At 44.6% G+C, this 27,816-nt stretch overlaps 1 protein-coding gene across 3 annotated transcripts; it reads right to left on the reverse strand.

Annotated features, from left to right (window-relative positions):
• Nucleotides 1–319: 319 nt before the first annotated feature.
• POLE2 (DNA polymerase epsilon 2, accessory subunit) lies at nt 320–27,781 on the reverse strand. Of its 3 annotated transcripts, none has more exons than XM_077267314.1 (19): nt 27,584–27,781; nt 23,328–23,428; nt 22,351–22,426; nt 20,814–20,891; nt 19,332–19,425; nt 19,102–19,176; nt 18,833–18,916; nt 18,302–18,358; nt 18,116–18,164; nt 17,956–18,028; nt 17,573–17,745; nt 16,658–16,747; nt 16,122–16,176; nt 14,564–14,620; nt 14,375–14,452; nt 13,545–13,653; nt 11,009–11,185; nt 8,236–8,303; nt 320–479 (listed from the first exon to the last, which is right to left on the reverse strand). In XM_077267314.1, the coding sequence occupies exons 1-19, from the start codon at nt 27,649–27,651 to the stop codon at nt 461–463; spliced, it is 1,581 nt and encodes a 526-aa protein (XP_077123429.1). In that variant the 5' UTR covers nt 27,652–27,781; the 3' UTR covers nt 320–460. The 3 variants fall into 3 exon arrangements, with proteins under 3 accessions (XP_077123429.1, XP_077123428.1, XP_077123430.1); XM_077267313.1 differs by having other exon boundaries at nt 14,564–14,623; XM_077267315.1 differs by lacking the exon at nt 27,584–27,781 and adding an exon at nt 27,468–27,570 and having other exon boundaries at nt 14,564–14,623.
• Nucleotides 27,782–27,816: the final 35 nt, after the last annotated feature.

The raw sequence follows: 27,816 nt of genomic DNA on the forward strand, positions 1-27,816 counted from the left end.
TGCTTTCTATGTGTGCAAAGCCTGAAAGTGACCTGCCGCAGTTTGCAAAAACACAACAGTTTTCCAATTCAGTCGGGAAAAAACACAAATTTGTGTGAATGAGATTTCTGACATCTCATGGCTTTTGCTGGTTCTGTGAAACGCAGCTTAAAATTTGCATTAAAACAACACGCAGCAAAATCGCATCGTGTGAACATAGCCTCAGACACTTATTACAAGGATTTATGTTTGTGACTCACCTATGACAATGGAAGTAGTGATGCAATGACTCATGCAAACCATTATGTATAATTTCTGAAATGATTGTGAACCCAGTACAATCATTTATAAATTATTTATTACAAAACATTTTCTAATTAGCTAATACATAAAATACACAAAACGTACATTAAAAAGCACACTTCTTTGTACGGAGAGGGTCTTAAAATCTTCGGTCACCACGAACATATCTATCATCCAGTCAAACATTCTGCAGTTTGCTGAAACACAAAAAAAAAGAATGTTATTTTACATCACAACAATAAAAGCCTGTAAATCTCAAAATATGATCTACAAAGTGTGTGATAGAGGTCAAAATATATTGGGAATTGAGGATTTAAACTATCGACTATCCACTAGTTTAAGCAATTGGGATCATAGGGGTATACTCCTGGCAGCTCAATTGCCGAGAGACGGCTCACATAAACGTTTTGTACAATTAAACACTGATTTTAAGGGTACTGTCACACAGTGCAATTTTGATCGCTGCGACGGTACGATCCGTGACGTTCCAGCGATATCCATACGATATCGCTGTGTCTGACACGCAGCAGCGATCAGGGATCCTGCTGAGAATCGTACGTCGTAGCAGATCGTTTGGAACTTTCTTTCGTCACTTGATCACCCGCTGACATCGCTGGATCATTGTGACAGCGATGTGTTCGCTTGTAACCAGGGTAAACATCGGGTAACTAAGCGCAGGGCCGCGCTTAGTAACCCGATGTTTACCCTGGTTACCAGCGTAAACGTAAAAAAAACCAAACAGTACATACTCACATTCCGGTGTCTGTCCTCCGGCGTCTCAGCTTCTCTGCACTGTGAGCGCCTGCCGGCCGGAAAGCGAGCACAGCGGTGACGTCTGACGTCACCGCTGTGCTTTCCGGCTATGGCGCTTACACAGTGCAGAGAAGCAGAACGCCGGGGGACAGACACCGGAATGTAAGTATGTACTGTTTGTTTTTTTTACGTTTACGCTGGTAACCAGGGTAAACATCGGGTTACTAAGCGCGGCCCTGCGCTTAGTAACCCGATGTTTACCCTGGTTACCCGGGGACTTCGGCATCGCTCCAGCGCCGTGATTGCAACGTGTGACCGCAGTCTACGACGCTGGAGCGATAATCACACGATCGCTGCGACGTCACGGATCGTGCCGTCGTAGCGATCAAAATTGCACTGTGTGACAGTACCCTAAATTTCCACTAAGTTTTTTGTACCAATATTTGCAATTCCATTGTGCATAGGGCGCACAACTGAGAGAAAATAACACTCTAGTTGATGCAATGACCACATCTGTGCACACAAGGGGCTTAATCTTATCTATATATACACAAACAATCATCTCTGTAAAACAAAGTGGGAGGGAGATTTGGGGCCCAAATCTGAGAAGCAGAGCAATGAGATGCTGGACTTAACACCTAAACTATCCCTGTGTCTGGGTCCCAAAGATTAGCCCAACCTTTCCACATTCAGAGTGAATTAGACTTCAGAGTATCTTATGTAAAATTGGAATACATGTCTGGAGAAGCCCACCTAATGCACATGATGTGGGACTGTATGAATATAAAGAGCTGTTGGAATGGGGTGATTGCCCTTATAAAAATGTATTTGGGGTACAATTACAGCTAGAATAAAAAAAATCTGCATTCTCGGTCTTTTGGGGGAGGGTGTGGATTCAGATTCTTGATATAGCCATTTCGTGAATGTGGTTGATATTGCATTGGATAGACCATACCACCCCAACAAGTAAAAAACTTAACGATAGCAATCTAAAATAATATTTTTTGTATAGAAAGGGGGACTTACATTAAAATAAATGCACAAAAAAAAATTTGTAAATACATGGGGACAATGGCTAATTACCCTGGGAATAACATACCATCTTAGACACACTGTGCTATCCATATCCTAAATTAGAAAACACTATAGACGTCCATAAACATTAATTCACATTATCAGGTATTATGCTGCATAATATAAACACGTTTCCATCCAAATAACATTTATTTTTAGTACTGTGAGAAGGCAAGCTGGCTGTATTCATTTATTTATTTTTCCCTAAGTGAATATGTAATGTGCAAATACAGATGTATATGAAAAAATTGAGAAATCTGTCAATTGGCTGTCATATAGGTACCCCCCCCCCCAAAAAAAACAAAAAAACAAAAAAACAACCGGTCTATTATGATACGCACTTCCAGATAAATCAATAATTGCAAGAAAGAAGGAAGCAATTACTTTTAAATAAAATATGAAATTGTGAACCTGCGCTTAGGAGGAGGCATCGGGATTATCTAAGTGCTACCCCTAGAGTTTTCTTTGTTGCTAGGGGCGATATTGTCAGATTCCTTTATTTCACCCAGTACCTGGCAGCGGTTTTGCATAGAGGTACATGGTGGTAATGGGGAGCGGTTAGTCGCTTCACTATGGTTATATACAGAGTGATGATACACTTGTGATGCGTTCAAGCCGCCTGTTACAGGGGTACTCGGGGAAGCGGGTACAGAAAAAAAAATCTTGTTTGTACTGTCATTTAGATCGGAACTATAATGTACCTCATGTACAGTAATAAGTGACGCATCAGTATTGATTACTGGCCTATTATGGAATCCAGGCACTAGATCCCTGCCACATTTGCGAAGTTTTCGTTCATAGTAACATAGTTAAGGTTGAAGGAAGACTTTAAGTCCATCTAGTTCAACCCATAGCCTAACCTAACATGCCCTAACATGTTGATCCAGAGGAAGGCAAAAAAAAACCATGTGGCAAAGAGTAAGCTCCACATTGGGGAAAAAAATTTCCTTCCCGACTCCACATACGGCAATCAGACTAGGTTACTATGTTTTCGTTCAGTAAGGCCGGAGACACACTGGTGCGAGATACGGCCGAGTCTCGCTGGTTAAAAGCAAGCTGTGGCACCTGCACTCCGGAGCGGAGCGTGCAGCTGCATAGCAATACATGGAGCCGCACGCTCCACTCCGGAGTGCAGGTGCCACAGCTTGCTTTTAACCAGCGAGACTCGGCCGCATCTCGCACCAGTGTGTCTCCGGCCTAAGCGCTTCTTCCTTAGTTTTATTTCTAGTAGTAATATTTCGGGATAATCTAATTATGTCACAGTGGTTTTAAAGGGCTTAATTTCTCCAAACAAATGTGATATTTCGTTGTTACTGGGCATACGTTGTTTTCGATAATAAAAGATACAATATGTCTAGAGAACGCTTATCTGATCCCTCTGTCGTAGTGTATCAGGATCCCCAATGTCACCGAAGAGTGTTTTATGCACCATGAGGCCTTTAGGTAGAATATCTGTGGCCAAGTATCTTTCCAATTTAGCAACCTCCCATAGGTCTCGCATTTCTTTTAACAGCAAATGTTCTAATGTTTTAAGTGATTTCTTAATATTTTCAATTTCTGTGGCGTGCACACACAGTGGGTCCCATTTTGTATTAAGCCCCAAAAAACTGATGGACCTTCTGGATCCTTTCTTTCCGGTTGATCCATAGGTCCATCATCTTGAATTATATTATATTATTGATTGAGGTTTTGGATGTTTAAAGATAGAGATGTGATAAAAAAGACATTTTCAATAAATATGCAGGCCTCATTTTATCTTTGTATGAAGGCACTATAAGGCTACTAATCTATACTGTGCACACTATCACTGTCGGTCGAGTGGTGTCTATACAGATTACTCTAGAACCCCCTATCAGAGGGAGCACTTAAATAATCCCAATTTCATATTTTATTTCAATTTTAACAACAAGTGTATTGGTCGGATTACCTGCATTTGGGTTCAGCGGCTAGTCAGGAGCGCCATTGTGGGCATTCATATTCACAATGTTTAAATAAAGATGAATAAAATATAACATTTTATCGAAACCAAAAAATCTCTCAAAAAAACACAATGAAAAAATGCAAAAACATTCATTACATATAGTGAAGTTCTTCAGGTAGCCCGAAAAAGCCGACATGAAATGTGCGTTTGGGTCCCCGTCATCCCACTATCAGGTTGCATTTCATGTTTGTTACGTCTGCGCCTATTGTGACACCAACCTATGGGTAACTAGGCACTCCTGTGTGGCTTGGACGGCCTGGAGGGCATTCATGTGACAGTATGCATTATATCTATTCAGCATTTTTAGGACTTCCTTATACATCATTTTTTTTTGCATTTTTTCTGTCACTTGCTGCTATATATGCCACTCATCTGGGCGTCCTGTCAAGATTCTCTTGGTTACAATAGAAATACTTGTCTCCTAACAACATGTCTTGCATAGCATTATTTCTCATTGAACAAGGAGCTTGTTTCTCTTGTTACACTCAATTATTACTGTAATTAATTCTATTGCTGGTTACATATTGTGACTGTGTCATTGTACTACTGGACTGTTACCAGATAATTCCCGATTCATATTTGTCTGTATCCATATTTATTTCCTGTGGTGTGGCACTCACTGTCACTTCCCCTTTTTAGTGTTTTTTTGAGAGATTTTTTGGTTTTAATAAAATGTATATTTTATTACCGTTTATTTAAACGCAATTGCTTCCTTCTTTCTTGGAATTATTGTTTTTTTTATAGTTTGATGTTTGTTTACTGTCGGGTTATTGTCCGAATGTTTGTAAAACAGAACAAAATGTTGGTGAATGTCTTTGTTCACAATAAAAACGATCTTACTTAGAAAAACCAAAAACACAAAACGTCTCTAAATCCAGCACAAGCCGCACTTACTAATAGATATGTTTTATGTGCTGTGTGTTTCTGTAGATTGATAGTCTGGTGTAAGAAATAAGAACGATGTGATAAGTGTGTACCGCCATGGAGCTAAACCCGTAAAGGTCATGGACTTCACACCTAAGACTCATTCACATGCCCGGCCATCAGACACTCTGCCTGCATTGGGAGATCAGGAAATGTGATCACTTGGCAAGTTTTTATCAAGGGGGAGAATCACATTGCAAGTGAAAGGCAATGCATCTCTGAATAATCCAATTACCTTTTAGCAGTAAAGGTACCTTCACACGAAACGACATTATAACGATATCGCTAGCAATCCGTGACGTTGCAGCGTCCTCGCTAGCGATATCGTTTCGTTTGACACGCAGCAGCGATCAGGATCCTGCTGTGATGTCGCTGGTCGCTGAATAAAGTCCAGAACTTTATTTGGTCGTCCGATCGCTGTGTATCGTTGTGTTTGAAAGCAAAAGCAACGATACCAGCGATATTTTACACTGGTAACCAGGGTAAACATCGGGTTACTAAGCGCAGGGCCGCGCTTAGTTACCCGATGTTTACCCTGGTTACTAGCGTAAAATGTAAAAAAAACAAACAGCACATACTCACATTGCGTCCCCTGCAGTCTGCTTCCTCCTCTGACTCAGCGCCGCAAAGTGAAAGTGAAAGCAGCACAGCGGTGACGTCACCGCTCTGCTCTCACTGTACGGCGCTCAGTCAGTCAGGAAGTGGACGCAGGGGGACGTGAATGTAAGTATGTGCTGTTTGTTTTTTTTAGATTTTACGCTGGTAACCAGGGTAAACATCGGGTTACTAAGCGCGGCCCTGCGCTTAGTTACCCGATGTTTACCCTGGTTACCAGGGGACCTCGGCATAGTTGATCGCTGGAGAGCGGTCTGTGTGACAGCTCTCCAGCGACCAAACAGCGACGCTGCAGCGATCGACATCGTTGTCGCTATCGCTGCAGCGTCGCTTCGTGTGAAGGTACCTTAAGACAACATTAAAGGCAGCCATACGTTTGCACTATTTTACACGTGCTCATACTGATGAAGTCTATTCCTTGTATCACCCCTCCCTGCCTCCTATGTTCCCAGTGAGGTGATAGAAGCTAAAGGTACCGTTACACTAAACGACTTACCAACGATCACGACCAGCGATACGACCTGGCCGTGATCGTTGGTAAGTCGTTGTGTGGTCACTGGGGAGCTGTCACACAGACAGCTCTCTCCAGCGACCAACGATCAGGGGAACGACTTCGGCATCGTTGAAACTGTCTTCAACGATGCCGAAGTCCCCCTGCAGCACCCGGGTAACCAGGGTAAACATCGGGTTACTAAGTGCAGGGCCGCGCTTAGTAACCCGATATTTACCCTGGTTACCATTGTAAAAAAAAAACAAAAAAAAAAAAAAAAACACTACATACTCACATTCCGATGTCTGTCACGTCCCCCGGCGTCAGCTTCCCCGCACTGACTGTCAGCCGACGTCACCGCTGTGCTCTGCTTTACGGCCGGCGCTGACAGTCAGTGCAGGGAAGCTGACGGCGGGGGACGTGACAGACATCGGAATGTGAGTATGTACTGTTTTTTTGTTTTTTTTTTAACTTTTACAATGGTAACCAGGGTAAATATCGGGTTACTAAGCGCGGCCCTGCACTTAGTAACCCGATATTTACCCTGGGTACAAGTGAACACATCGCTGGATCGGCGTCACACACGCCGATCCAGCGATGACAGCGGGTGATCAGCGACCAAAAAAAGGTCCTGATCATTCCCTACGACCAACGATCTCCCAGCAGGGGCCTGATCGTTGGTCGCTGTCACACATAACGAGATCGTTAAGCGGGATCGTTGCTATGTCACCAAAAGCGTGACGTTGCAACGATATCGTTAACGAAATCATTATGTGTGAAGGTACCTTAAGCTTCAAGATAATCCTGAAGGAGCATTGATAAAAAAAACGCTCCATTGATAGTTATCTTGGCTGACGATCACCAGATGATAGAGCAAAGCTCATTCATCAGGTGAGATGATATTTTATGCAGGTTATTATTTATTATGCTTTGCTTATATAGTGCTGTCATACAATATCAGCGCTGTCCCCGAAGGGGCTCATAATCTAGATTCCCTATCAGTATGTCTTTGGAATGTGGGAGGAAACCGGAGAACTCGGAGGAAACCCACGCAAAAACGGGGAGAACATATAAACTCCTTACGGATGTTGTCCTTGGTGGGATATGAACTCAGGACCCCAGCATTGCAAAAGCACCAGTGTTAACCACTGAGCCACCATGCTGCCCCTCCTCAAAAGATCTCGGCAGTCCTTCATCCTATTTAAATAGGACTTGTGCTAATGAAAACTATGGCCGCCAGTACGTACTGAGCTATTGGCAGTCATATCATGCCGCCGGTCAGTCCATGTAAACGGACCCATAGCCTCTTCCAGACAGCTCTTGTGGAAAAGCTCTTGGTTAAGAACAAGGGATTAGAAACATTGAAATCAAGTATTTAATCCATCTTTCCCCATTCTGGAGAAAGTCAATGTTAGATGGTCATACAGTCCCAACAAAACTGGTAGGATCCGGTGATGTTCACCCAATATAAAAGGGTTTTTTCCATGATTAAAAGATGTTACCCTAAATTTTTTTGCAGTCCTATAGACAATGACTGTAGTAGTGGCGCGCATCTGCAGCCATCGCTTTAGGCCATGCTGAAACATCCTCCAGTCGAGATTGAACTACAGATCAGCTGCAGGTCTCCTAATCTGAACCTAACAGCCTCAGATATGGAGTTGTTGAGGTCAGGCGGAGGGACTCGAGGTCTCAACACTAAATCGTGACACGGATTTGTGAATGCGGCCTTATTCCACAACCAGGCATTATAAAGCCCCATTTTCGGGATCAGTGTGAGTGCTAGCAGACAGAGCCTTTAGATAGGTGATAACTGTGTGCTTGGCTCTTCATGCATGTGTTTTCACTGTCACACAGCCGCGACACAAGCAACTGCGGCATCGGACAGCCGATTATCGGGAGCGCTCCAGGTATCCAGGTTACCGAGGCAGCTATTCGATAAGCACTATAGCTATTCGGATAAGCTCTTATTCAAAGCTATGCGATCATCCTAGTGTTAACTTATAATGAAGGGAAAAACCCTTAAATAAGTTGAAATAGCATGAAATCCACCTGATTCACGTAGCGAGAAGTATTCGCTGAACCCCTGCATGTACTAGACTTCTACCCAGACTCTTACCTATCTTCTGCTGTTTTATTAGATGGATAATAGACTTTAAAAGAGAAGCCACTTCTTGGAAATGAACCCTGAAAAAAATAAGAATTAAAAAGGAATAAATGCTGTGCAGTACACAATGACCTCTCCTCTGTGCCAAGTGAGCGGCTGCTTTACCACGTGGTAAATGTAGTAAATTTGTAGACATTTTCATCATCATCATAATTCAGCGAAGATCGACATCTAATTTACTGACATATTGAACAGATAACCAACCACAGTTTATGTATGCCAGACAGATTAATTATTGTCATAGATCCAAAGAATATTCAATCCAACCTCAAAATCTATATAATCATACAAATTTCCCATAAAAAAAAATGTTAGATGGATATAGAGGCATAAGCATAAGATAAAATAAAATAAACTCCCTATGTTTAAATTTTATGTAATTGCTCCTTTTAAATAATCATAATAAAATATTTTATTTTATCTTATGCCTATGCCTCTATATCCCTCTAACATTTCTTTCTGGGAAATTTGTATGATCAGACAGATTAATTGCCAAATGTGATCTTCAGCGACATATGTGTGCAAAATGCATCAACTACTTACATGATTATACAAGTATAAGAGAATAGGTTTCTGTTTATAACTCGCACAAGTAGTCATGTTGTTGTGCAATTAAGTCCAAATACTTCCATAAAGCCTATTTTATGGCACAAGAGCCTTAACAAAAGGCTGTTTCTGGAAGAAAGACAAACTGAATGAAAATGTAAGTGATTTTAACATATCTTAAGGCATTTCAGAAGGTGATTGAGTCTCAGGCTTGGGTGCATGTGTGAAAGGAATGCCCCACATTACTATGCAAATCCCCATTGTTCCCAATGATTTTAACTTCAATAGGTCTGTGGCTCAGCAGGTTGAGATGCTAACCAGGGAGTGAACAATGTGTCTCTACCCTGCAGATGCAATGTGGAAAACAACTTGTTGATAGGAAGCGGCACCGCCATTGTCTCCGCATATTGTCTGAGCTGGAAAGTTTCACCTGCCCTGCTGCACCGTTATGGATTCGCCATTTATGAAGCCAATTTGCAAATACTGGGCTGAAAAAAAAACTTCAGTAACAGGAAAAAAACAGGCAGAGGTAATAAAGAGGTAAGGTACCTTCACACTGAACAACTTAACAACGATATCGCTAGTGATCCGTGACGTTGCAGCGTCCTGGATAGCGATATCGTTGTGTTTGACACGCAGCAGCAGTCAGGATCCTGCTGTGACATCGTTGGTCGGAGCTAGAAGGCCAGCACCTTATTTTGTCACTGGATCTCCCGCAGACATCGCTGGATCGGTGTGTGTGACGCCGATTCAGCGATGTCTTCACTGGTAACCTGGGTAAACATCGGGTTACTAAGCGCAGGGCCGCGCTTAGTAACCCGATGTTTACCCTGGTTACCAGTGTAAATGTAAAAAAAAACAAACACTACATACTTACATTCCAATGTCTGTCGCGTCCCCCGGCGTTCTGCTTCCCTGCACTGTGTCAGCGCCGGCTGGCCGTAAAGCAGGGCACAGCGGTGACGTCACCGCTCTGCTTTACAGCCGGCGCTTACAGTGCAGGGAAGCAGGGGACGCGACAGACATCGGAATGTAAGTATGTAGCGTTTGTTTTTTTTACATTTACACTGGTAACCAGGGTAAACATCGGGTTACTAAGCGCGGCCCTGCACTTAGTAACCCGATGTTTACCCTGGTTACCTGGGGACTTCGGCATCGTTGGTCGCTGGAGAGCTGTCTGTGTGACAGCTCTCCAGCGACGCTGCAGCGATCGGCATCGTTGTCTAGATCGCTGCAGCGTCGCTAAATGTGACGGTACCTTAACAGGAAAAAAACAGGCAGAGGTAATAAAAAACAGGCAGAGGTAATAAAGCAACCTTATCTGATATCATCGGGACACATGTCTGTTGATCAGGGCCTCCTGATGAGCCGACGAGGCGAAACGCGTTGAGGCGGTACTGGGGAGAGGTGGACTACATGCTGAGGCTGGATGAGTATATTAAGAGCCATGTTGAAATCTGAAGGCATGCTCATCAGCGTGCTTGTGTATATCAGTCAAAAGCATGTGTGCAGCGTTCTGACGGTATTATTGTATGCATAGTGGAGTAGAAATCAATTGCTCCAAGGCTGCTTCTATTGATCTCCTCTCCCACATGTTCCTTATTGTTTTTATGGCACGGTTTGGGGTCTAGTTAACCCTTAGTTATAGGAGTGTTTATGTATAGTCATGAGGGGTTCCTTTAGACATACGATTGGGTAGTGGGACCCTGGATTATCAAGGGTTCAACAGGGACTGCAGGGCCAGCCGCCGTGGAGTGGGGGCGCCACAACGTTTCCCCTAGGGTGCCAACCCCCGCAGGTAGGCAGGTACCAGCTCAGATATCATTGTAGGGTTACAAATTCTTCAAACCAGTTTTTTCACGGTGTGTTTTTTGTGATGTTTTGGGTAGACCACAGGATGGTGGTTTTTTAACATTTTTTGAAATAAAGAAATTTTTATGGGGCTTTATATGATTTAATATTTACTTACCCTTGTGCAATACTAGACTTTTGTTACATTCTCAGTGGTAATAAAGAGCAAGTCCACAAGGACAGAGTCCTCTCCCCTCTGTCTGTCATCGTAAATGTGTTTACTGTAGACGATATCTATAACTCTGTATGTAACCCCTTCTCATGTACAGCACCATGGAATCAATGGTGCTATATAAATAAATAATAATAAAAAAAAGAGGTTTCTTACAGGATTAATGGTGAGACACTCTGTATTGGAGATGGAGAAGGGGTCGTATTTATCTGCGATGACTATTAAATCAGGAAGAGGATACAATCGCAAAGTATAGTCATACGCCCAGTACACGGGGCTGACGAACAGCGGAAGAGGCGTCAAGTGTCCCTGAGACAGGATCGTTTTCACAAACTAGGAAGGAAAGCATATTGGTCGAGAAAGATGAACAAAATGTATTAGCAAAGAGGTCGTCTAAATACATCTATAAAAAAAAAAAAGAGGAGCAAATTAAGGTCCCCGTACACATTAGGCTTAAATCTTCCAAAGGGCTGACAGGCTAATGTGAATGGAGACCGCCTAAAGGTCTGTTTACACCGACCAACCGTTGGCATGATACGACCGCCGATCAGTAAACTTTTACACACTAGACTGCCCATCAGCATGCAGGTATTTTATTAAAGTAAAACAAATCACCATTGTGCTGGGTAGGGGGACAGAGAGCAATAAGCAATGTGACATTTTGACCCATCCCGGGTAGAGCTGAGCGAATTTGTTCGGGTCAGGGCTTATTCGGCAAGCTGTAGCGCTTGCTGAATAAGCTGCAGAGGGAACCTGGGCTTAGGCTGATCAGCTGTTCAGCTCCGCAGCTGCATGTGTCGCGGCTGTGTGACAGCCTGTTTGTTGGGCTCTCCATGCATGTGTTGTGACTGTCACATAGCAAGGACACATGCAGCTGCGGAGCCGGACAGCTGATCATCCGGCGCGCTCCATGTAGCCGTGCTCCCTCTGCAGCTGATTCAGTAAACGCTGTAGCTTGCCAAATAAGCCCTGACCAGAACAAGTTCGATCATCTCTAGTCCCGGGTTTTTATCACGCAGGTGAAAAGCGCAGAGTCAGCAAATAAAAAATTCCAAGGTCTTTGTGCTAGTTTGGTTAGTTTTCGTATAGGCTGCTACTTTGGTTACCCAGTTCAGCCAGCACCTCATTTCTCTACGCTGACTGCCTGTTTACACAGGTAGACCCAGGCAAATGATGCACACTGAGCCATCAATGCTAGACTACTCAGTGGGCATAAGCTGCCATTGTTTCCAGAAATGAGAGTCATTTTACACTGGACAATGCACCATCGAGATAATAACAACACAGGCATTTTTAGCAATGCTGAATCAAGATTATCCTGCAATGTAAATGACCCTCTACTCTATTCCCCGACAGATCATGGCGGGAGACAGAAGGATCAGCACATTGGATTTCCAATGGCTGATCCTTTTGTTTTACCCCAAAGATTGGCTCAGATAATAAAGCAACGCTCTCCAACCTCTCCTGTGTAAGGGTACTGTCTCACAGTGGCACTTTTGTCGCTACGACGGTACGATCCGTGACGTTCCAGCGATATCCATACGATATCGCTGTGTCTGACACGCAGCAGCGATCAGGGACCCTGCTGAGAATCGTACGTCGTAGCAGATCGTTTGGAACTTTCTTTCGTCGCTGGATCTCCCGCTGTCATCGTTGGATCGGTGTGTGTGACACCGATCCAACGATGCGTTCGCTTGTAACCAGGGTAAACATCAGGTTACTAAGCGCAGGGCCGCGCTTAGTAACCCGATGTTTACCCTGGTTACCATCGTAAAAGTAAAAAAAACAAACAGTACATACTCACATTCCGGTGTCCGTCAGGTCCCTTGCAGTCTGCTTCCCGCTCTGACTGACTGCCGGCCGGAAAGTAAGAGCAGAGCACAGCGGTGACGTCACCGCTGTGATCTGCTTTCACTTTACGGCGGCACTCAGTCAGAGCGGGAAGCAGACTGCAAGGGACCTGACGGACACCGGAATGTGAGTATGTACTGTTTGTTTTTTTTTACTTTTACGATGGTAACCAGGGTAAACATCGGGTTACTAAGCGCGGCCCTGCGCTTAGTAACCCGATGTTTACCCTGGTTACCCGGGGCCTTCGGCATCGTTGGTCGCTGGAGAGCTGTCTGTGTGACAGCTCCTTAGCGACCACACGACTTTCCAACGATCACGGCCAGGTCGTATCGCTGGTCGTGATCGTTGGAAAGTTGCAGAGTGTGACAGTACCCTAAGGGTACCGTCACACAGTGCCATTTTCATCGCTACGACGGCACGATTCGTGACGTTCTAGCGATATCGTTACGATATCGTTGTGTCTGACACGCTACTGCGATCCGGATCCCCGCTGAGAATTGTACGTCGTAGCAGATCGTTTGAAACTTTCTTTCGTCGTCTAGTGTCCCGCTGTGGCGGCATGATTGCATCGTGTGACACAGGTTGTATACGATGTGCGCACAGTAACCAACGGCTTCTACATCGCAAATACGTCATGAAATTATCGCTCCAGCGCCGTGTATTGCAACGTGTGACCGCAGTCTACGACGCTGGAGCGATAATTATACGACGCTGCAACGTCACGAATCGTGCCGTCGTAGCGATGAAAATGGCACTGTGTGACGGTACCCTTAGGGAAAGTGGAGAAAGAAAGATGCTGGCATATGGTTCTTATCTGATTGTGTCTGAGGCTTTCACTTACATGATTAGGAATATCCAAACTGCTGCTAGGGAAGCGCACACAGTTCCTGCACATTTTGTTCACCAGGTCCTCCCGAAACACAACTATTTCCTGTGTGCAGTACTGGATTCTGAGAATGGAGAGACGTTACATTAATTACACTACATTCACTTCTCTATTTTGCCTTTTTACACTTAGAGAAGTTGATGAACGCTGCAATTCACAAACCAGTAACCTCCTGAAATTGTGTAAGTGACTGCACCCGTACACAGCTCCATGTGCTGGGTTCTATCATGGGTGGGTGCATAAGCCACATGCTACTGAAACTAGCACCGTCTGGTCCTGAAAAACAAGCGGTTGGTGCATACCGCCATTTACTCGCATGTGGCTGACACAATGGCTGATGTTGGTCCGTGTGCTGCCTGATGTAGGTAAAGCATGACGACTAGAAGTACTTTTGTCTGAACACAGCCTGGAGATGTACAGTGAATGTATCGGTGCAAGTAATATTCAATGGAGTTATGTGACTGTGCTCAACCCATGAACATGCTCATTCTTCCTAAGGATGGAGTTTTCCCAGCCCCAAAATCCTCATTAAATCCTGACCATGTGAACAGAGCCTAAAGTAATATCATGTATTGGGATATTTGATTTTATGTATCAAAAAGTCAGAAAACCGCAACATTGCAACCCAAAAGGAAAACATTAGAAAAATCTGCGTTTATTTTCTAAGTTGCGCTAGTATGTGGGTCAGGTCGTGTAGTTACTTCTTTGCGTCATTAGGAAATATAATTGTTTAAAAATGAAACAAAAATAAATTATCCCATGGTTCAGCGAGAAGTAAACTCCACCTGCAGGGGTTTGTAGTGAAAATGGAGAAAGGCACTCGTTGTCTGAAGTCCGCTGTAATGTGTTCTGCGATAGGAGGTCTGAAAAGAAAAAAGGGTTCAATTCAACAAAAAGGAGACGTATAAGAATTATACATAATAGAATGGATACAATGCAACAAAGGCTGAAACACTATTAAAGTGCAATTATACCTGGGTAGGATGAAACCAGGGCCGGGGTCCTCGGGACCAGGTACAAACACAAAACGACTGCTGGGAAACGTGAAGCCAGACAAGCAATTAAAAAAGGTGCGTTGTCATCTTATACAATGATGATATATCGCGAGGATACGTGATGATTTTATGATCAGCGGGGGTCTGATCTCTGTGGCTACAACCAATGCAAAGAATGAAGAGTATGCAGCCCTGGTGTAGTGTTGCATCTCCTTCAAAATGATCTCTGCACAGCGGCACTCTCTGCCACGGCAACTATTTACTTAACCTACTTTAAAATTTAAACCTAAAAGGCCCAAGTGTGGTGTAAAGGTACCTTCACACGAAGCGACGCTGCAGCGATAGCGACAACGATGCCGATCGCTGCAGCGTCGCTGTTTGATCGCTGGGGAGCTGTCACACAGACCGCTCTCCAGCGACCAATGATGCCGAGGTCCCCGGGTAACCAGGGTAAACATCGGGTTGCTAAGCGCTGGGCCGCGCTTAGTAACCCGATGTTTACCCTGGTTACCAGCGTAAAAGTAAAAAAAACAAACAGTACATACTCACCTGCGCGTCCCCCAGCCTCTGCTTCCTGACACTGACTGAGCTCCGGCCCTAACAGCACAGCGGTGACGTCACCGCTGTGCTTTCACTTTCGGGCCGGCGCTCAGTAAGTGTCAGGAAGCAGACGCTGGGGGACGCGCAGGTGAGTATGTACTGTTTGTTTTTTTTACTTTTACGCTGGTAACCAGGGTAAACATTGGGTTACTAAGCATGGCCCTGCGCTTGGTAACCCGATGTTTACCCTGGTTACCAGTGTAAAACATCGCTGGTATCGTTGCTTTTGCTTTCAAACACAACGATACACGGCGATCGGACGACCAAATAAAGTTCTGGACTTTATTCAGCGACCAGCGACATCACAGCAGGATCCTGATCGCTGCTGCGTGTCAAACTAAACGATATCGCTAGCGAGGACGCTGCAACGTCACGGATCGCTAGCGATATCGTTACAAAGTCGTTTCGTGTGAAGGTACCTTAAGAAAAGAAAAAATGCATACTCTCTTCAGACTGTCGCGGCTCCTCAGCACCTGCAACTTTGATCCCAAGTCTTTCTGCATCAACACTCGGTGTGGGGGGGGTCAATTTCCAAAAGCAGACTATGTGACCGCTGCAGCTGATCCGTGGACTCCTCATTCCTATTTTTCTCTTAGACTGAATGTTGATAACAGACTGGTGGGAGACACAGTACTGACTACCAAGGAGCAGTGTCAGTCTGGAAGTTATTATTTCTTTAATATTTCTTATACTATCCTGAGCTCATTAAGTTTAACTTTTTAAAAAGGGATACAGTGTTACTCCAGTGCAGAGCCCTTTATCAATCTCAGGATCGGTGACTGTCCCACAAATCGGACCATCACCAGTCATAAGCTAACGGAATAAACTAGCAATATTTACTTTACATCGTGGGAATACTCCCTTCAAGTGCTCACATAGTGGCAGAATAAGCTGAAGAAACTGCATAGCAAGTATGATGCAAACATGGCATCCTTACCTTTTGTGTATACTTGGGTACTCACATATCACATCTGCTAGATTCTTCAAAGACTCTACAATTCAGAAGAAGAAATTTAGAGGGAGTAACAATCTTGGCTACAAATAATCATAACGTGGCTACAAGCGGGGCTGTGGAGTCGGTCAGCCAAAGCTCCGACTCCTCAATTTCCCTGACTCAGACTCCACAGCACTGGCTACAAGAGATCCTGTCTATCACACACTATTCTCCTCTCATTAGGTTTATGATCTTAGCCATAATTCTGGCTTCTTTCATTTAATTTCCATGGCCAAGTGCTTGTGCACAAACTTTTAGGGCTTATCACAGCCATGCAATCATGGTCAATACGTCATTTCTCACACCACTACTACAGTGCCTTATTCGTAAGATAGATATGGGACCCAGAGATACAAAGCCCATCTATCAGACATGGCATACTCAATGTAGCCGACAGGACAATCGCAAAACTATAATGATGTGTGAGCTCTTTCATGCCTGTAATTTTCTCCTCTGTGTTCTTATGCCCATAACTGTACCTTTCAGTGACTGATTTTGATTTTTCCCATAGGGTGCAGAAGAGAAATTGCCGCAGAAGATGAAGCAAGTTGGAGGAGCTGTTGAGTAGCCTAAAAAATAAAAATGTTCTTTATTACTAGTGCTAAACATTTGCTATTATAACTTCTGTAGGCAAGGTGCCTATTAGAAAACAAAAAAATATTCCAATGGGGAGAATAGCATAAATATTTATTTAGAGACTTTTTATAGGTTGAGGTATCTGTTAGAAATGATGTGTAAATGACAGCCCTTACATGGGCTACATACAGACTTTTCACACAACAGCTTCATTCATTTGGACTGCAAGCTGCAGCTCAAAGAAATTCAACAGGTAGCATGTATATATACTTTTTAGTGTAATTTTAATGAGATGATGCATTTTTTTATTGAAAGTCTGAAGTTCTTATTTTTCCACTAAAGGAAAAAAATGGACAGCTTGACACAGAAAAAAGTGCACTAGGATGCAGTCCAACAAAAGCTCTCTAAGAAAAGAGATGGCCCCCAATAAATTTATTCCCAATTTACAAGATAGGATGCATCCAATCGTCAAAGTGAAGGTAAAGCCCAAACTTGCTCTCAGCGTCCAACTGGGCTGCCACCCCAGTGTTGGTGAGTGCCTGTCTATGTCTTAAAGGAGGCGAGAAAAGAGTTACAAGGAGTGCAGAACTTGATGGCCACTCTCCACACTAAGCCAGCAAGACTGTCTAAAATGACAGATCCATTTCTATAGGTAGCTGTCCACAGTTGTTAAAAAAAATTAATAAATGCAGCTGATTTCTTCCATAATTAGCACCACACCTATCAATCCAAAGTTTGGATATTGCGCAGTACCAGACAATAGTAGCCACGGTTTAGCTAACTCCTAGAATGCAAGTGATATTTAAATTTAAAAATACCTGAAAACATTACATGAAGTTTCTCTATCACTTCGACCTGATCTAACCAGAGATCAGACAAAAACACAAACATGGCGTCCTCATTCTCTTCTTCCAGCTGTTTCAGCTTGACTGACGATTTTACTGACGTTGTGGACGGTCCACCAAAGAAATTGGTATTACCGTAATATGCACTGAAAAAGAAGGAAAGGTTGAAAAAGGTTTTTTTTGGCCCTTAAAAGCTTTGCTATATTTTTCTCATTAGTTTGGAATCCAATATGATTATTATTCAGCAATGAACTGGAGCGTCGATGTACAAATTAATATGTAATCTATGATAACATGGTGCTGAAACAATGGGAAAGGTAAATGTGATGTCAAAGGAAGAAATAAAGTATCGTTACCGTGTTGTGTTGGAAGGTTCAGTGGGAGGAAATCCAAAGGCATTTATGTGAAATACTTTGTCTTCATACCAGCCTGCGTAAAAGGCACAACACACGTTATACTACTATATTACTGTTACTCTATAGAGCAATGAAGATGAATTATCAACTGCAATATTACCTTCTGCAAGAACAAAGCAGGATTCTGTGTACAAGCCGCTGTGGAACTGGTGCAATGATGTTAAAGAAATATTTCATGAAATACTCAGAGTGAAAATAAAAACAAGTGAATATATATATATATATATATATATATATATATATATATATATATATATATATATATTTATTGATGAATAAAGGATATTGCTTTGCCGAGTTCAAGTTGAACTGTTCCAGTGGGATCCTCCAGGAAATATTTGCCCTATTAATAGAATATAAAGGTTGCTAATACCGTACTTAGAATTTAGAATCAGAACAAATACTCATCAATGACATATAAAATATGAGGCATAATGAAGTCCAGACAATTTATAGGGATATTCCATTTTGTATCAGTGGGGTTTAACGTCTTTAACATCCCCCCACTCTCCGATAATGAAAAGGAAGGGTCAGCAGGGCTGATTAAGCATTACGTTTTCTGAAGAGTGACGCCCTGGTCATCTGCTATATAAGGAAACTGCAGACCAGTCCCATTCACGTGAATTAGACTGGCAGCAGGTAACTAGACAGGCGATGCGGCAAGAAGACCGCTGTGCATGGAAAACATCAGTAAATCCACTCATTCTCAGGATCAATGAGAGTTCCCAAAGATCAGATCATAAAGTGATGGCAACTATTACCACTACCAGAGCGCCCTTAGATGACTGGGATAATGAGGACCTAGTTTTCCTCTCACCTCCTTTAGCTGTGTTATCATGCCAAGCACGATCACCTCTCCCATCTTTGCTGCGCTGCCCAATAGGTTTTCCACAGTTTTAAGCTAAAAAAAAAAACACAAATACATAATAAGAAAAAAATTGAAGAGTGGGAACTTATCTCCTTTTCTGACAAACAGAGGAGATTGTGAGTACAGACAGGCCTTCATGATGTTCATTTGCCCTATTAAGACACATAGATGGCTTGTATAACTTTCAAGCCAAAACCTAATATTTCCTTTTGCCATACCTGAAATTTGCTTCTGCTCTCCTCAGGGTTCGCACCAATAACAGGCGGTGTGAAAAGCTCATGTCTGTGAGTTCTCTGGAATTCACATAACGAACGTGTCATTAATTACTTTTATTCCCCATTTCAAAAGCTAGAAATCTATCATTCTGAAGACACATTTGACATAACAATCCATCAGAGATATGGGGCAGACATTTTAGCATGGTATTTCGCAGACCCCGTTGTCTCACCTGCTGCAGTATTGTGTACCTCTCTCGAAATAACTCAGCTTTGTCTCTTGCACTTCCAAACAGATTTGGTTCAGGACAATTGGCTATTTTGATTCTGCAGAGACAGGAAAAGTTATGGAGACTTGTGTATTGCGTAAGTAATGAAATGCTGTGTACACATCTACACTTAACTATTGCGTTATTACAAGAAATAAGAAGGAAACAAGATGGAGTATGAAAGCAATTACATTTTTTTTTTTTTTTTTTACAATATAAATTTGTGAAACAAGAAAATATGTAAAGGGAACCTGTCAGATAACTCATGGTGCTCAAACCACAGGCAGCAGAATCAGAGCTAGGCTGCACGATTGTAGCAAGACATCACCCTCTGCAAGAAAACACAGTAAGAAGATCTGGTCAGGGACCATCACCAAGACTCGACTAGAGCGATTTGGCTCCTGGCTGGCTCTTGATTGACAGATCTCTCCATTGTGAGAAACCCGTCAATCACCTCTAGAAGTGTTGGGCACAGCCAGCCGATGGTGTTGCTGGACTGGTCTCGTCTCTGCCTATGGTTCCCAGACAGATCTGCTTTCGATATATCTCTGGCTGCAATTATGCAGTCAGGCTCAGATTTATGCTGCCCGTGATTTGAGCACCATGAATCAGATGACAGGTTACCTTCAAGTCACTAATGACACTAAGGGTACCGTCTCACAGTGGCACTTTGGTCGCTACGACGGCACGATCCGTGACGTTCCAGCGATATACATACGATGTCGCTGTGTCTGACACGCTACTGCGATCAGGGACCCCGCTGAGAATCGTACGTCGTAGCAGATCGTTTGAAACTTTATGTCGTCGCTGGATCACCCGCTGTCATTGCTGGATTGGTGTGTGTGACACCGATCCAGAGATGTGTTTGCTTGTAACCAGGGTAAACATCGGGTTACTAAGCGCAGGGCCCCGCTTAGTAACCCGATGTTTACCCTGGTTACCATTGTAAATGTAAAAAAAAACCCACTACATACTCACATTCCGGTGACTGTCACGTCCCTCGCCGTCAGCTTCCCGCACTGACTGTGAGCGCCGGCCGTAAAGTAAAAGCAGAGCACAGCGGTGACGTCACCGCTGTGCTGTGCTTTACGTCCGGCACTGACACAGTCAGTGCGGGAAGCTGACGGCGAGGGACGTGACAGTCACCGGAATGTGAGTATGTAGTGTTTTTTTTTTTTACATTTACAATGGTAACCAGGGCAAACATCGGGTTACTAAGCGCGGCCCTGCGCTTAGTAACCCGATGTTTACCCTGGTTACTCGGGGACTTCGGCATAGTTGGTCGCTGGAGAGCTGTCTGTGTGACAGCTACCCAGCGACCACACAACGACTTTCCAACGATCACGGCCAGGTCGTATCGCTGGTCGTGATCGTTAGTAAATCGTTTAGTGTAACGGTACCCTTACACTTGCAACATAGAAAAAGAAACAAAACCGATCAACTCACGGCAAGAACTTTTTTCTTTCAGAGTTATAGATAAATCGCGGGATGTCAAATGCTCCTATAATGTTGAAGATGTGTTCTCTGGAATACATAAGAGACAATCCAACATAACATGCAGTCACAGAAAACTAATGGTGGATTAATCATGTGCATTGTATGTCGGGGAAAGAAGGATTTGGCGCTGCTTGATTTCTATATACCCAATAATCTGCTCTCAATAAAGATAAGCCACCAACAGAAATGTATTTCGAGAACACAAACACAATATATATATTACACACACATACATACACACATACACTCACCGGCCACTTTATTAGGTACACCATGCTAGTAACGGGTTGGACCCCCTTTTGCCTTCAGAACTGCCTCAATTCTTCATGGCATAGATTCAACAAGGTGCTGGAAGCATTCCTCAGAGATTTTGGTCCATATTGACATGATGGCATCACACAGTTGCCGCAGATTTGTCGGCTGCACATCCCAAAGATGCTCCATACAAGGCAGGATGGATCCATGCTTTCATGTTGTTTACGCCAAATTCTGACCCTACCATCCGAATGTCGCAGCAGAAATCGAGACTCATCAGACCAAGCAACGTTTTTCCAATCTTCTACTGTCCAATTTCGATGAGCTTGTACAAATTGTAGCCTCAGTTTCCTGTTCTTAGCTGAAAGGAGTGGTACCCAGTGTGGTCTTCTGCTGCTGTAGCCCATCTGCCTCAAAGTTCGACGCACTGTGCGTTCAGAGATGCTCTTAGGCCTACCTTGGTTGTAACGGGTGGCGATTTGAGTCACTGTTGCCTTTCTATCAGCTCGAACCAGTCTGCCCATTCTCCTCTGACCTCTGGCATCAACAAGGCATTTCCGCCCACAGAACTGCCGCTCACTGGATTTTTTTTCTTTTTCGGACCATTCTCTGTAAACCCTAGAGATGGTTGTGCGTGAAAATCCCAGTAGATCAGCAGTTTCTGAAATACTCAGACCAGCCCTTCTGGCACCAACAACCATGCCACGTTCAAAGGCACTCAAATCACCTTTCTTCCCCATACTGATGCTCGGTTTGAACTGCAGGAGATTGTCTTGACCATGTCTACATGCCTAAATGCACTGAGTTGCCGCCATGTGATTGGCTGATTAGAAATTAAGTGTTAACAAGAAGTTGGACAGGTGTACCTAATAAAGTGGCCAGTGAGTGTATATCTCTGGTATATATTGATGGAGAGGAATAGCTGATGGATAAAATATTAGTTTTCAGTGAGACTCTTCACATCATATCTGCACAGTCCACTAGAAGAAAGCATCCGAACTATTGCTCAACACACCTCTGATGGGAGGCTCCAATGGCTTAACCAGTCCGTATACCAGTTCGGACGTATATGGTACCAGACCAGGGCAGGCAAAAAGAATTATTATTTTTGTCACCATCAAGAGAATGCGAAGTCAGAGATTTTTCTGCACCCATTTTAATGCCAAGGACCAGTTATTATGCTTCTGAAACAGATTGGTCCACTGTCCCCAGAAATCCTTATAGAACTTACATGGTTTCATCACAAGTGCGGCTGCACTCCTGTACTGCTGTCTCCACCGTGGACTTCTCAATCATGTTAGAAGACACTAAAATATTGTTATAGTCAGTAAAACCAACAGTACATCATTATCACAGGAAGGATGTCTGAAATATACATGAAATTAGAAAATAGAAATTTTTGTGGATTCCCTGCATGTAAATGTTACAAATGCTTTAGGCTGCTTTCACACTAGCATCGGTACGGGCCCGTCGCAGTGCGTCGGGCCGACGTACCGACGCATGCTGTGAAAGAAATGCACAACGGGGCAGCGGAAGCAGTCTTACGACGCTTCCGCTGCCCCATTGTAATGTCCGGGGAGGAGGGGGCGGAGTTTCGGCTGCGCATGCGCGGTTGAAAATGGCGGACACGATACATGTAACTTTTTTTGTGCCGGCGGTCCCCCAAAACACGACGCAACCGTCGCACAATGGTTGCGACGTGTGGCAATACGTCGCAATGCGTCGGTAATGTTAGTCTATGGGGAAAAAACGCATCCTGCAGATAACTTTGCAGGATGCGTTTTTTCTCCTGAACGACGCATTGCGACGTATTACAAACGACGCTAGTGTGAAAGTAGCCTTACTCTTTTTCTTAAACTTGTAAACACAGTTCCCTTTTGAAAGTCCCTTTGCTAAAAATACTGCTGCAGAGATTTCTAATGATGGATCGTTTTCACAAAAATATCCAAAGAGCTTCATGGGATGTTGTAGCACAAAGAGCATTTAATATGACCTATGGTCTTGAGAGGCCTGTAGTCTGTGTGCCGCTGCATATTTTGGGGCCTATGCGGAGGATAATCAATTTTATTTTTCTCCAAGATTCATTTTGTGCATAAGAATAAAATGTCTAAAATCAGAGGTCAATGGAAGTACAACATGAGCCACCGGCCATCACATTACCGAATGTGGGGTCTGAGGAAATACAAGTAAAAGAAAAAGAACACTTACACGGCTGCTTCTCCACGGCATCAATGATACTGTCGATGACATCCTCAAGCTCCACTTCATTGACAGTCCTCAGCGCGTCACTCAGATACCGGCTGGCCTCCCTAAAATACAGAACCCCTCTGCTCATCACCCTCAGATTGTTTTGCAAGGAGGAGATGTATGTCTATGTACTACTTTAAAGGGAATGTGCCATCAATTCTTTTTTAAACTGAAAAAAATGTAAACTATTAATGTTTTATTTAAAAAAAAACAAAAAAACAAAACAAAACATTTTTTTAATGGTATAAAATATTAAAAATAATTTTAAAAGTTTTGATATTTTCCACTAGGGGGAACCATGAAGAACTAGTGTAGTGTTAGCTTGCATTACAACTGCAGTAAAAGTGGGCGGGGTCTGCTCAAACGCGTGTGATGTCTCCTCCCCTTCTGATCAGGGAGGATGAAGTTTAGGATCCCAGTGTGGAGACTGTGGCCGAGCCAATACTGTTAATGCTGAAGGCTGTATCAGACAGGACGGGATTAGATACGTGGCTCTGCGGGTTGTATCACACAGGACGGGACTAGATACGCGGCTCTGCGGGTTGTATCACACAGGACGGGACTAGATACGCGGCTCCACGGGTTGTATCACACAGGACGGGATTAGATACGTGGCTCTGCGGGTTGTATCAGATGGGACGGGATTAGATACATGGCTCAGCGGGCTGTATCACACAGGACGGGACTAGATACGCGGCTCTGCGGGCTGTATCAGACAGGACGGGATTAGATACACGGCTCTGCGGGCTATATCAGACAGGACGGGATTAGATACGCAGCTCTGCGGGCTGTATCAGACAGGACGGGACTAGATACGCGGCTCTGCGGGCTGTATCAGACAGGACGGCATTAGATACGCGGCTCTGCGGGCTATATCAGACAGGACGGGATTAGATACGCGGCTCTGCGGGCTGTATCAGACAGGACAGGATTAGACACCGATCTTTCCTTTACTCCCTATATCCGATCACTCACTCGCGCTTGTCACCTGCATCTTAAAAACATCTCCAGAATCCGACCTTTTCTCAACTTTGAAACTGCTAAGACTCTTAAGGTACCTTCACACTAAGCGACGCTGCAGCGATACAGACAACGATGCCGATCGCTGCAGAGTCGCTGTTTGGTCGCTGGAGAGCTGTCACACAGACAGCTCTCCAGCGACCAATGATGCCGAGGTCCCCGGGTAACCAGGGTAAACATCGGGTTGCTAAGCGCAGGGCCGCGCTTAGTAACCCGATGTTTACCCTGGTTACCAGTGTAAAATGTAAAAAAACAAACACTACATACTCACCTTCGCGTCCCCCGGCGTCCGCTTCCTGCACTGACTGAGCGCCGGCCCCAACAGCAGAGCGGTGACGTCACCGGCCGGAGCTCACAGTCAGTGCAGGAAGCGGACGGCGAGGGACGTGTGACAGACATCAGAGGGTGAGTATGTACTGTTTGTTTTTTTACATTTTACACTGGTAACCAGGGTAAACATCGGGTTACTAAGCGCGGCCCTGCACTTAGTAACCCGATATTTACTCTGGTTACCATTGTAAAACATCGCTGGTATCGTTGCTTTTGCTGTCAAACACAACGATACACGGCGATCTGACGACCAAATAAAGTTCTGAACTTTAATCAACGACCAGCGATATCACAGCAGGATCCTGATCACTGCTGCGTGTCAAACACAACGATATCGCTAGCCAGGACGCTGCAACGTCACGGATCGCTATCGTTATCGTTTAGTGTGACGGTACCTTTACTGTCGCTCTTATTCATTCTCGTCTGGACTACAGCAACTCTCTTCTGATCGATCTCCCTCTTACCAAACTTTCTCCTCTCCAATCCATCTTGAATGTGGTAGCCAGGGTCATATTTCTGTCCAGCCGCTTCACCGATGCCTCCATCTTGTGCCAGTCATTACACAGCCTACCCATTCGCTACAGGGTCCAGTATAAACTCATCTCTCACCCACAAAGCCCTCCACAGTTCTGCACCGCCTTATATCTCCTCTCTCATCTCTATCGCCCTACACGTGCCCTCCGTTCTACAAATGACCTAAGGCTAACATCCCCTGTAATCCGAACCTCGCACCTCCATCTCCAAGACTTCTCTCGTGCTGCGCCAGCTCTCTGGAATGCACTTCCCCAGACGATCAGACTGATACCTAGCCCCGACCTATTCAAGCGCGCTTTAAAAACCCATCTCTTCAAACAAGCCTACCACACCAACTACTCAGTAAACTAACTTTGACCTGTTCCCTCCTTCCAAATATTACTCTGAATCTGCACCCTACTATTCATCTGTCTCCACACTCTCCATGCACACGATAACTGCACTTGATACTTGACTATTGCACTTAAACACTGATGACCGGATCATGCAGCTTTGTATGAAAATCCCTATGTATTATAATTGCCAGACCTGAAATAACAAGCACTTTTCACCTATTGTGTCCCCCCATTTCCTTGTAGATTGTAAGCTTGCGAGCAGGGACCTCACCCCTAATGTCACTGTTTATATTGTCTTAACTTGTATTGAATTTGTCTGTACATGTCCCCGCTTAATTGTAAAGTGCTGCGGAATATGTTGGCGCTATATAAATAAAAATTATTATAATTATTATTAGATACACGGCTCTGCGGGCTGTATCAGACAGGACGGGATTAGATACACGGCTCTGCGGGCTGTATCAGACAGGACGGGATTAGATACACGGCTCTGCGGGCTGTATCAGACAGGACGGGATTAGATACACGGCTCTGCGGGCTGTATCACACAGGACGGGATTAGATACACGGCTCTGCGGGCTGTATCACACAGGACGGGATTAGATACACGGCTCTGCGGGCTGTATCACACAGGACGGGATTAGATACACGGCTCTGCGGGCTGTATCACAGGACAGGATTAGATACGCGGCTCTGCGGGCTGTATCACACAGGACAGGATTAGATACGCGGCTCTGCGGGCTGTATCAGACAGGACGGGATTAGATACACGGCTCTGCGGGCTGTATCACACAGGACGGGATTAGATACACGGCTCTGCGGGCTGTATCACACAGGACGGGATTAGATACGCGGCTCTGCGGGCTGTATCACACAGGACGGGACTAGATACACGGCTCTGCGGGCTGAATCAGACAGGACAGGATTAGATACGCGGCTATGCGGGCTGTATCAGACAGGACGGGATTAGATACGCGGCTATGCGGGCTGTATGAGGCAGGGATGTCTGAATGAGGTGTTACATAGCAGAGCTCAGTAGTGTGATGATTACAATGCAGTGACAGGGGCAGGAGTGCAGGATGGCAGCTTGGTATCATACTACTAATCCCAGGCTGCCGTACTGTTGTTACTGCTGTAGAAGTCCCCGCCATACTGTCACTGCTCAGAGCAGCAGCCGGAGAGCAGTACGATGTCAGGCTGCTGATCACCGCCCTGAGACTCGCAGCTAGCGCTGAGCATGGACTGTGCTGACAGGAAATTGTAGCTCACGGGGCAGCTGTGAACTAAAGAAATATGTCCCCCGTGTCCCCCACAGCTGTGACCTGGACAGCCAGGAGTGTGCCGCCATCACAGCTGTCGGGGGCCACATTGCAGGGGACGCTGCCTCAGGCTCCTATGCCCAGGGGCTGCCGGATGTGGCTGCAGGTGACGCCTCAGACACACCAGATAAGACACCAAAACAAAAATGGCCGCCCCCAGCGGCTGCAGAAAAATACATGAAGCAATGTTCATACAGGACATTATGTATTAACAACTGACTGTATCACAACTCAGAAAAACCAATATACTTTAGGTGATATAGAAAAAAATATCATAAAATATCTCATAAATACTGTTAAAAAGTTACAACTTTATTGAAAAAAGGACAAACAACATGAACTCTCATACAGCATCCAATATTGGGCACTCTAGGTTCCCAAGAGCGATAATCCCTGATAAACCCCCTGCCTGCCTGCGGAGGCCGGCGCCCCGCTCACTGCCCCTAATATCCTGTACGGCCCTACAGACAAGGGACAGGAAGAGACAGATGGGGACAGAGGAGGTGAGAGCAAGGAAGAGAAATATGTGTGACCTAGATACGGTCACCCCTCTGTGCTGATACCTCTGCCCAGCCTAACAGCGGAGGTTGGCACCCTACTTGTCAGCGGATATGGCGCCCCGCTCCACGATGGCGGACCCTAACCGGCCCCTCATCACAATAATGCCGGGGTTACTCACGCCCGCAGGAGGAGACCGTGCATTTTAAACGCAGAGGACACTTTACTCTTCAGTCTGTCAGCTGCCATTCTCGAATCGTTCGCGCCAAATCGCGCAGACAGCTGTGATGACGTCACACGAGACTGACACTAGAGCACAAGCTGCACTCTGCTCTGTTGTCCGCCGGATGCCGCCATCTTGTCGGAGACCAAACTTCGCTTGACCTGTAACGTTATTCTTGCACTGTTCAGCTG

Source organism: Ranitomeya variabilis, chromosome 1, assembly GCF_051348905.1.
Source record: "Ranitomeya variabilis isolate aRanVar5 chromosome 1, aRanVar5.hap1, whole genome shotgun sequence".
In the NCBI taxonomy this organism is placed as follows: domain Eukaryota; kingdom Metazoa; phylum Chordata; class Amphibia; order Anura; family Dendrobatidae; genus Ranitomeya; species Ranitomeya variabilis.

Bases quoted from the DNA above. Each gene is read 5' to 3' on its own strand.
- POLE2 (XM_077267313.1), bottom strand. From the start codon at position 27,651: ATGGCAGCTGACAGACTGAAGAGTAAAGTGTCCTCTGCGTTTAAAATG. The intron at 22,427-23,327 runs GTAAGTGTTCTT...ACAATATTTTAG, and splicing joins TGCCGTGGAGAAGCAGCCGT to TGTCTTCTAACATGATTGAG. The intron at 17,746-17,955 runs GTAACGATACTT...CTTCTTTTTCAG, and splicing joins GAACCTTCCAACACAACACG to TGCATATTACGGTAATACCA.